The sequence below is a fragment of the Prunus dulcis genome, chromosome 3 (genome assembly GCF_902201215.1).
Source record: "Prunus dulcis chromosome 3, ALMONDv2, whole genome shotgun sequence".
Lineage (NCBI taxonomy): Eukaryota > Viridiplantae > Streptophyta > Magnoliopsida > Rosales > Rosaceae > Prunus > Prunus dulcis.
The window spans coordinates 16,094,337-16,104,499 of NC_047652.1; the positions used below are offsets into that span (position 1 = coordinate 16,094,337).

The 10,163-nt window shown below is 37.0% G+C and overlaps 2 protein-coding genes across 3 annotated transcripts; one reads left to right on the forward strand and one right to left on the reverse strand.

Moving 5' to 3' along the window:
* Positions 1-1,745: 1,745 nt before the first annotated feature.
* Positions 1,746-5,265, forward strand: LOC117621393. Of its 2 annotated transcripts, XR_004584914.1 has the most exons (3): positions 1,746-1,859; positions 2,580-3,882; positions 4,599-5,265. XR_004584914.1 is itself a non-coding variant. In XM_034351835.1 (2 exons), exon 2 carries the CDS (start codon positions 2,582-2,584, stop codon positions 3,623-3,625), a length of 1,044 nt encoding a protein of 347 aa, XP_034207726.1. In that variant the 5' UTR covers positions 1,746-1,859; positions 2,580-2,581; the 3' UTR covers positions 3,626-4,056. The 2 variants fall into 2 exon arrangements, 1 of the variants encoding a protein (XP_034207726.1); XM_034351835.1 differs by lacking the exon at positions 4,599-5,265 and having other exon boundaries at positions 2,580-4,056.
* A 124-nt stretch (positions 5,266-5,389) lies between these two features.
* LOC117621394 (protodermal factor 1) lies at positions 5,390-7,184 on the reverse strand. The gene is made up of 3 exons (XM_034351836.1): positions 6,973-7,184; positions 6,126-6,561; positions 5,390-5,927 (listed from the first exon to the last, which is right to left on the reverse strand). The coding sequence occupies exons 1-3, from the start codon at positions 7,127-7,129 to the stop codon at positions 5,594-5,596; spliced, it is 927 nt and encodes a 308-aa protein (XP_034207727.1). The 5' UTR covers positions 7,130-7,184; the 3' UTR covers positions 5,390-5,593.
* Positions 7,185-10,163: the final 2,979 nt, after the last annotated feature.

Here is a 10,163-nt window from a genome sequence, read left to right on the forward strand (position 1 = left end):
TTAAGTACTCGTAAGACCATCTCGAACCATGTTGAAGCTAAACTCAAAATTCTACCCTTCAAAATACAACTATTCATATATTGTATGGACTCAAATTGTTTTTTCCTCCAACTATGTAGACTCATAATTTGAGTCCAAAACTTTATTAAATTGTTTAAAAATGGTTAACCTTCATTTTTGTTTTGACGTTAATTTTTCTTGACATTATTTTTGTTTCAACATTCATGATTTAATTTTAACCTAAAAAAAATCTAAAATCTAAAACATAAATATTTTCACTTAAAAATAAAAACATATTAAAATAAACGACAATTACAATTAAGATACATGACAATTACAAAATTATTTGAAATTAGATCTGATTTAAATTAACTATAAAAATTATTTTCAACGTTGGATTTAATTCAGCAGTTGAATGTGAAATTTTCCAACCGAGATTGCGTAAAAATGATCCTGACAATTGATCATATATAGCCTTTGGAATTTTTAGAAAGAAAAATTGAAACATTAACCTCAAGTCAACGACTCTTGCATTTCCTTCAGCCGCTCGTCAGGAGCTAGAAAAGGAGTGGGCAACAATTTGCTGCAACGTAGGGCAAGCTATGTATTTCCTTTACGTGGCCTTGATTGCTGGCATGTTGGGCTCCATAAAATTACCAATCCATGCAATATTCAAACTGAAATTCCGCCTAAGATATTGCATGGCCTAAATTTTCACGTTCAAATACGTGGGTTGGGGATGGAATTTGAACTAAAATGTCAAATTTTCAGTTTTCTCCCCGTAGTTGGAGATGGTCTAAGATTGTTGTTTGTGATTTACAAGTGAGAGAGACCCACACACCTAAATTCATAATTATAATATACTCTATTAAATTCACTCATCCAATCATAGCAGTGTCACGTAGAAAGGGACCCATCAACATTCAAGAAACTTTTATGTTCAATTATGGTTGCCCTTGGATTCCTCAATTTCTTGAGTTTGAATCACCGAAAATAGTATTGACTTGTAGACCAGTAGTTTTATATTTAAAATTTCATGACATTTTGACAGTGTGTATGAGAATTCCCTTTCTAACTTTGGGAAAAAAAGAAAAAAGAATCATCAACCTATTTGTATATTGCCCACAATGACCCTTGCTTGTTTTGAGAAAAATAAATATTTGGTTGTGACAGTTATATCGTTATGTAATGTTATTTAAATTCATGTATTATAATATAAATTAATTAATAGCCTCTCCACAAAAAGGATCAACGAGAAGCCAATTACCCCTTTTACGATTCCAAGAGTTCGACTCATGGTAGTCCATGTCTCATCAACACTACCAGACTGATACAGCCTTCGTATGGATAGCCAAATGTAATGAGTTTTTGCGGTTTAACTTCCAAAACCTCTTCTTCTCTAATTAAGCTTAATGTTTTAGAGTTCGAGATTGTAATTTCACTAAAATTATATTCTCATACTTACAACAAGAATTCGACTCTCGCCTTCTTATAAAAAAATAAACAAATAAAAAAGCACAGTAAATAGTATCAGGGTGTCTGACTACACTCGAAAATTTCTTAAGCATTACTTATAAGAGTCATTCCAGATATGTTTTCTTAATAGTAGTAATTTAATTTAATTTAATTTAATTTTAAATGATATAGTTTGAATAATAATTGAAACGATCCCAGGCCGTCATGGGCTGAGCTCAAGCGGGCCGGGCCCAAAACCCCTTTCAAGCGTCACATTCAGTAACGCTCGTGTATTAACGGCGTCTTCTACAACATGGCGACTGCAACTGAAGAAACCGCAGCAAATTCTCAGAGCTCAGCAATCTAACAGCTCACTTCCAGAACTGGATCCAGAGTTCTTACAGGTATTTTTTAGCTGTTTGCATTCTGAATTAGTGCATTTTCGTATAAATTGTTTGGTTTCCGAGAAAGCATAGGAAAATAAAGTTTTAGAAAAAAATTGTATGTTAACTGTTGTGTGCTCGGCTTGATTCAAAACGAAGTTCTCTGTTTTCCCCTGCATTTTCTTACTAGCCAAGGTTAAAAGGCAGCAATTCCTTCTCAAAGATTGTACCTTTGATATGCTTAGAAGTGATTATTAAATCCGCTGCGGTGTTAGGCTAGATTATTCTGAAATGTGTATGCAATCAATTAGATATCTTAGATTATACCTTTCTAGCTTTACAAAAATGGATGGGATATTTCAGAGTTGACAGAAAACTTGGACACAGGTTGTAAATGTTCATAAAATGGTTATGTAAATACGAGCATTGCATAACCATTGAAATCAAGCCTAGAGATTTTGTCTGGCAGAAGTCCCCAAATTGAGACTTTTTCTGTTGTGAAATTTAAATTTTACATTTGTTTAAAATGCTTTGATGCTGGATTTTTGAGTTTGGCTCAGGTTATTGCAGTCTTTGTATTCTCAGGTATTGAACAGTTAAATCAAGATCAACAAGATGGGACTAAAAAAATTTAATCTAGTATCCTCAGTAACTAAATGGGGTTTATGGAAAAAGAAATTTCAATTACAATGGATTTCGTATATATTCTCAGCCAATGTTTTTGCTAAATTTTGTTTTCAGTAATGTTGAACCGCGGAAACAGATCGAAGGCATGGAATGGGCCTCAAAACCGTTTGGCTGGACTTGTGGTAGTGTCTCTTACAGTGTTTCTTCTCATTTTCATATTGTCAGTTGGCAACAATGATCAAATGCCCAGTTCATTACTTGAACTTCCAAAGGAAAAGTGGCATAGCTTTAAGTCACTGGTGCAACTTTCACCAACCTTAGAGTTTCGAAATGGAACTGATGTAATATGGCAAATACCAGATTCGCCTAAAGCAGTTCTTTTTCTTGCTCATGGTTGCAATGGTAGAGCTGCTCACTTTTGGGATAAGTCTACTCACTGTCCTAACTGCATTGGTTTGCCAGAAGAAAGACTAATTGCTCTTCATGCACTTGCTCGAAAGTTTGCTGTCCTTACTATATCAAGTGCAGGGATATGCTGGACTCTTGGGGAAGAGATAATTATTGTTAAAGATATTATCAAATGGTGGGTTAAGAAGAACAAGCTTGAAAAGCTTCCTCTTGTTGCTATGGGGGCCTCTTCCGGGGGATACTTTGTTTCTGTGCTTGCCACTGTGTTGAAGTTCACTAGTATTACAATTATGATTGCTGAAGGGAAGTTTGATAAAATGGATATAAAAGAGAGCTATCCCCCTACCCTTTTCATGCACATGCCGAAGGATATATTAAGGAAGCAAAAGATAGATGAGTATATGGAAATTTTAAGAAATAAAGGGGTTGAGGTTGCAGAGATTGAATGCAAGGAGTTCCCCTTGTCGCCACATCTCTTAGCTGATAGAATCCCAGGTCTTGATCTGTCTGTTTCTGCTAAGCTATTTGAACTCTTCCGGCACAAGGGTTTTATCGATGAGAATGGATATATGAAGAATGATGGGCGTAGAACACGTTGGAAAGAAGCTGTCAGAGAGAGTAAAATTATTTTCCCAGACAAGCATCTGGCCCATTACATTCAGGAGGAGTTAAATCTGGCATTTGCATACCATGAAATGACTAGCTTGCACTCTGACAGGATGTTTATATGGTTTGAATCTCATATGAGGTAACTGCTTCTCAAATTCTCCCTTCCTCTGCCTTGACCAGTTTGGTGGATCCAGCCCAGAATCTGAAGTAATTTAAATGTATTTCACTCTCCATTTTGAGGGAATGGATTTGAAAAACACATATAGAATTGTTCTTTTGCATCATTTAGAAATCAATTGGCTCTCCTTAAAGAAAAAGCTGTATTGAGCTGGCTGAAGTACTAGATAAGCTTGAAGGGTGCATGCTCAAGAGTATATGATGGATGTAAATCAGATGTTAGGTAAACTTTCTGTCCCTAAAAAGGAAAGAATTCAACTGTAAACCAATCTTCCTATTTCACATGATGTTGAAGGAAGAAAGAATTAGAAAAGTAGTTTACTGTTCAATAATCTTTGCATGGGTTCCAACATTTTCATTCTTTAGACAGAGACAGAGACACCATCTGTTTCTTGTTCTTCTTGGAGAACTGAGCTCTTTTTAAGCTTACTCTTTTCATTTTGGCCTTGCATTTGGTATATTTACCTGAAACTAACATACTAACATTCATCTTATCTCATATTTACTTTTATATTTTCTGAGTGTTGATTTTTAGGAAATTGTTGCCTTGAAAATTTTGAGGTGCATGTTGCAATTAATGCTTGTTGTACTGAGGGAACATGTATAACCTTGTATCATCGTGTCCATGTTAATATAATGAGGCATCAAAAGGTCTTCTGAAGTTTACCAGTAGGCAATGTGAATAGGCGCATCTTGGGACAGGCGTCTGTCTGTGGGTTGCACAAGACAAATATCAGAAGCACAATACTTTAAGTAAATAGAAGATGGCAAGTTGCCTTGTCCCCTAAGATTAAAAACTAACCTTCAAACACATTCTAGGTTGGACAATGGATGAATATTCAACTGCTATCATAAAATCATTGCTACACATTTTGAATTGTAGACTCATCTGTCGCCCCCTCTTTACTCATAGTCTCATCCCATCCCTTTTCATACAAGGATTTTTCTACGGAGCGAATTCATATTGTATGCGAACACAATTGTGGTCATTAGATTGACAGATTCAACCATCTCAAGTACTGAAGATGCATACTTTCACATAAATTTTCTCATCCCGTCCAAAAAAGTTGTTTGAATTATAATTACCATTATTTCTCAATTATTATTTTTCAATCTCACTAATTTCTCAAAAAAGTTGTTTAAATATTTTTCCTATATTTAATATTTGTTGGTTAGGTTGGTATCCATTTATTATTATGTTTAATGCTTGATTGTACTATTAAGTACATTTAAGAAACTGGGCTGTGTTTTCCTGATTGAGTTTGTCTGGGGCATGCCTTTAACTCAATTTCAATTATCTACCACATTGTCTTTGTCATTCGCCTAGCTCATGAAAGTTTGTTTTTGTGTGTATAATGTCTGTCCTTGTGTTTGCATTTTTCAACTGATTTACAATGTAGAGATAGTCAATATTGAAGATTTAAGACGGTGGGCCTTGTATTTTTTGCTTTTCTGCAACATGCAACTGCCATGCTAGAAAATTTAATGCACTCGATTTACAAGACCAGTGGCACAAACTGACCTTTTATTATAATAACTTTGCACCATGCGATCATGCAATATGACCTGTAAAGATAGTACAGTGGTTTTAATTTTTATGTTACTTTCACATTAATTAAGTGTCCCAAATTTGGGATTTTTTGGTTGTTGTATTACTGTTGCTTCTTTTATGCTGGACATACATGCTGCATGAGATATGGTTCAATGAAATCCCGAATCTTATTTAAAACTAAAACAACATAAGCTAAGCATTAAATTAATGTAAACCCAGTATCCATCTTAAAATGCTGTAGCATTTTAAATATAATTGGGCACTAAAGAACACAAATTTCTAGAACAAAACACACTCTGAAATAGTCTTTGATATAGGTAAAGAACTCGTAGTCATGATAAACTGTGAAATGAAATGAAAGCAGATGATGATGTGATTGAGATCAGGCTCTAGACTTGAGTTTTCCTTCATTGGCCAGCTTGAACACACGGGCTTGAGATGCTGCAGCTTTGTTTGATCCCAGAGCTCCCACAAAGCTGTCCCTGACTTGCTTGGTTGTGAAATGGAACCTGTTATCAACCATGGAATTCAGCAAGGCAGCAGTTCCTTGTCTGTATAGTTCACCAAGCCCATCAGTATGTGTATTGGAAAGCGCTTGCTGCAAGCTCATGGTGCTTGAGCCAAACCCTGGAAGGCTAGTCACTCCAAATGCATGGCCCAAAGTTCCCCACCAGCCTAACAGACCCCATATCACTGTGGGATGGTTCCTCCAGTAGCTGCAAAACATGGTAATAATTTTTTGACTTAGAGATGGCATTGAAGTTATATACACGCACATAGAGCTTCAGTTGAGGGATCCCTCAAATAAGCTTAGGGATCCCTTGTGGGTTCACTCCGCATTGTATTTCAATGACCCGAACAATATAACCGTATATGTATATATCTGATCAGTTTTGTGATTAATTGGAACTTACATGCATGTAAACGGTGGAGAGTTGGGATCAGGAAGAAAAGGAGGTGTAGGAATACTAGGAGTGTTTGGGTCAGTTGGTGGGGTTCCAATGTATGGGATTGGGGGGCTAACAATGTCTGGTGTGGGAGGGGTTAAAACGTCTGGTGTGGGAGGGGTTAAAATGTCTGGTGTGGGAGGGGTTAAAATGTCTGGTGTTTGTGGGGGGCTGTAGCCTCCTGAAGTTGGTGGAGAGTTGTAGTAGCCACCGCCACTTGGAGGAGTTGAGGGTGTTGATGGCCGGGATGGAGTTCCAGGGTCATGTGATGGAGTTGGGTTGTGATATGGTGGGGTGCCACAGTTGGAAGGTGGTGATGATGGTGTTGGGTGGTTGCTTCTATGAGAGGGGGGTCTGTGAGAGTCACCATGTGATGGTGGATTGGAAGGAGTACTGTGTGGACCTGCATTAATAAAAGACGTGTTAGATATTACAGTATTACTGACTTGATCATCAGCCTAATGCATGCTATGACACAGTTTCTGCTATATGCTAGCTAGATGTTTGTGATATAAACCATATTTTACAATTTGAACCCAAAACATGTATGTTTACTGTGATGAACTCACATATTTAGGTAAGAAGAGTAGCATTTTGTTCTTGTAGTGTAATATTTTAAACTGGTAACTGAAACAACCAACTTTGCAAGAATATCAATCTTGAAGGACAAAAATGTATAAAGTACAGACAAAATGTGTTTGTTGAACAGATAAACAATGCACGTGTTAGGGCCAGAAACGGAAAGAAAAAAAGAACGAAAAAAAAACAGAAATAATGTGTGTGTTCTGTGAAGAAGAGAGAAAGACAGAGAGACCTCCAGGGGGCCTTCCTGCATGTGGGTCTGGAGAGTAGTAGGTCTTCTGGCCTTCAACAGTGGAGGACATAACAAGGATGACCAAGTTCTGGGATATCATCCCAGCAACCAAAGTCCATATGAACAAAGAGGCAACTCTGCTTGTCACTCTGCCCATTTTTTTCTTCTTAGAATACACTGAGGAAAGGAGGAAGCAGAAGTGAAGGATGGATTGTTTCCAGGAGGAAGAGGTGAAATATATAGGGTAGATGTAGAGAAATTAATATTAGCAGGTGAAGGAGTACTGTAGTTAGTTGATGTGATGCAGGTGCATTTATCATCCTATTTACTCTTGTGTTTTTACAATAATGGTATCAAGTTTTGAAGTAGCTTTGAGACACAAACCACATAAAATCAAATGAAAGGTCTCTCTCAAACCACATAAAATCAAATGAAAGGTCTCTCTCTCTCTCTCTCTCTCTCTCTCTCTCTCTCTCATATAATTTATTTTCTGCATTACTTATGAAGTTGATTGAATCATGTGGCATGGGCTAATATGGGTGTTGACATATAATATTGCTTGTCATTGGTTCTGACCTGGATAAATGGGATTAGGGAGCTAATTGTTTTTTTATATTTCTTGATGAAGCCTCTGCTTGGAAGCAAATACCATTCAAGTTTAGAAAGCATGATATATAAAATGTGACAAGAAAGGACAAATCTTCCCTCCCCAGCCTTGTGGGTTGGGATAATATATGGAAACCAATGCATGATCTGCCTTCAACTGGCTGTTTGCAAGCTTCAGCCTTCAATATGAATGAGACACCACTAGTGGCTGTGGACAGGTGGCAAACCAAATTTTTTCAATCACAAGTTTGTGAACTCCGTCTTGCTCTGAGATCCAAGACAATAACCCAGAATAAAGCATGAACCCAATGTGAGTTTGTCTCAAAACTAATCCAAACCTTGACCATCATGTCATTATGTCTTTGTATTAAAATTTGGACTAGGATTAGATGTCCTGGTCCCTATTCAACCTAAATGGATATTGTGTTAGATATGAGATTATTTAGAAATTAATTACAATATGGTACATGAAGTTATTTCAATCCCTTGTCCAAGATATGCCTGTATGCTAGATGTAGAGCCCTGAGCTAGTGGAGCCAACCCATAAATTTGTGTAAATTGTGATGGGCCATATGAAGATTTCTCAGCCTTAATTGTATAAAATTTTCAAGTATGGCTAGCATCCCTCTCCTCTCTAGCATCTTCAGCTTCTACATCTTTGTGGGTTGGAAATGAATCAAACCATGTATGAAGAAGATCTTTTGTGGTTGTTTGGGTAGGGAATTGAAACTGAACCAATCAACATCTTGTCGGGTATCAAATTTTGGAGAATTGGTCATGGTTTCATGAAATCTGTCATGAAAAATTCCCCATTTTGGTCTCGATATAAATTTGTAACAAGCTATGCACATTGCGAATGGAAATATTAGATAGAACAAATATGTTAGAGGTATGGTATGCATAAAAGATGGCAAATGACTCAAAATTCTGTATATGAACATAAAACTTATATCAGACATAAAAACATAAGGACCGACCCCAACACCTGGTAGAAAGAGAGAGAGATGGGCCAAGAGATGCTGATCCATGAAGTGGGTTCTGTGTCAAACTTAATGAGTTTGACAGAGAGGTAGGTGGGATTGAACAGAAGTGTTAGGAGGAGAGTAAAGAAGACAGCAAAGAAGGGCATTGTTTTTAGAGGTTCGTAATTGAATCACTTTCAAGTTTCAAACCCCTCTGACCATAAATTTGAAGCATATGAGAGAGAGAGAGAGAGAGAGAGAGAGAGAGAGAGAGAGAGAGAGAGAGAGATGTATGTCATTCAACCAAAGTTTTATGGCTGTGTAAGAGACAGGTTGGCTAATGGCCAGGCAACAGTAGGTTCATGAGTTGTCACACATTGGAGAAGGTCACAATGAAACAGTAAGTTAAATTCCGCAGTGATGGATGGCAAGGAGGCCTATGGAGCTGCAAGCTAGCTAGCCACTGATGAATTTAAAAACATGGTTTTGGATTTGTTGGCAGTTGAAAGCATTAATCCCATAAAAATCTTCAGGAATTTGGTGCAATAATTATACAAAAATATGATGAAGTGAAAATGTCTAGAAAGAATATTAATTAGCCTGGTCTAACTTCAAATGAGCAAAAGAACAATGGTTTATAATATTAATTAATCCAAGATTAATCATAGCTCTAAATTCAAAGACTAATTTTTGAAGCCATCTGCTTATGCCATGCTTGCTGTAAAATCAGTTTTCTTGATCCAGAGACCTTTTTCCTGGGAACCCCATTAAAAGATCCATTTCCTTTTCTTGGGTAGAGAGGGAGGGAGTTTCATTGTCTCTCTAGTATGACAAGTTCCACTGCTGCTTCTGTGGAATTTCCTAACAGAGAGAGACTGGCTGCAAATCTTATCAATGCTCACACACAGGTCCCCAAATTGTTTTTGCTATAGAGATGTGAATTTACTGCTACAACTGTACCATTAACTGCTACAACTGACATCCTCTCAAAGTAAACTTCAATGTCTGGCTTTGCATCTCCTTAAAACATGTATGCTATGTGCACAGCATGGATGGTGCTTGCTTTTGCTAGATATTTGGTGCTGGAAGAAGATTATGTACTCAACCATGTACTAAATGTATGACACTATGGCTACAATCCATAAAAGACATACATACCCATATACAATTGACTAATTACTTATCTCAGCGACAGAGCCACATGTAGACATAGGATGGACTTGGATGTCCCAACCTACATCTAGCTCTATGTGCTTTTTAAAGATACTTGCACATCTTGGCCCCTTCAGAAAAAGTCTTTTGACTCTTCCCCTGGGCATGAGCTTTGTATCATAAATATACATATGAACCTTATCTTTAGGAATGATGAATAATATTCCACACATAGATCCACAAATTTTGGTCCCTAACATGGCTCTTGGTTAATTTATGCACGAGACATGCCCTTTGCAGGATAATATATATACTGGGTTTCTTAGATTTGCTTTACCCCAATATTTATCCATTATTGCAGCATACACATATATGGCATGGCATGGTTCCAAGGTCTCTTCTGTTATTGTTGAAATCAGCAATGCGAGATGGAAAAGATTCCATGGTTTTCATCATGTGTTAATCTTTTAT

Bases quoted from the DNA above. Each gene is read 5' to 3' on its own strand.
- LOC117621393 (XM_034351835.1), top strand. From the start codon at position 2,582: ATGTTGAACCGCGGAAACAGATCGAAGGCATGGAATGGGCCTCAAAAC.
- LOC117621394 (XM_034351836.1), bottom strand. From the start codon at position 7,129: ATGGGCAGAGTGACAAGCAGAGTTGCCTCTTTGTTCATATGGACTTTG. The intron at 6,562-6,972 runs GTCTCTCTGTCT...TTATTAATGCAG, and splicing joins TGCAGGAAGGCCCCCTGGAG to GTCCACACAGTACTCCTTCC. The intron at 5,928-6,125 runs GTAAGTTCCAAT...CATGTTTTGCAG, and splicing joins TCTCCACCGTTTACATGCAT to CTACTGGAGGAACCATCCCA.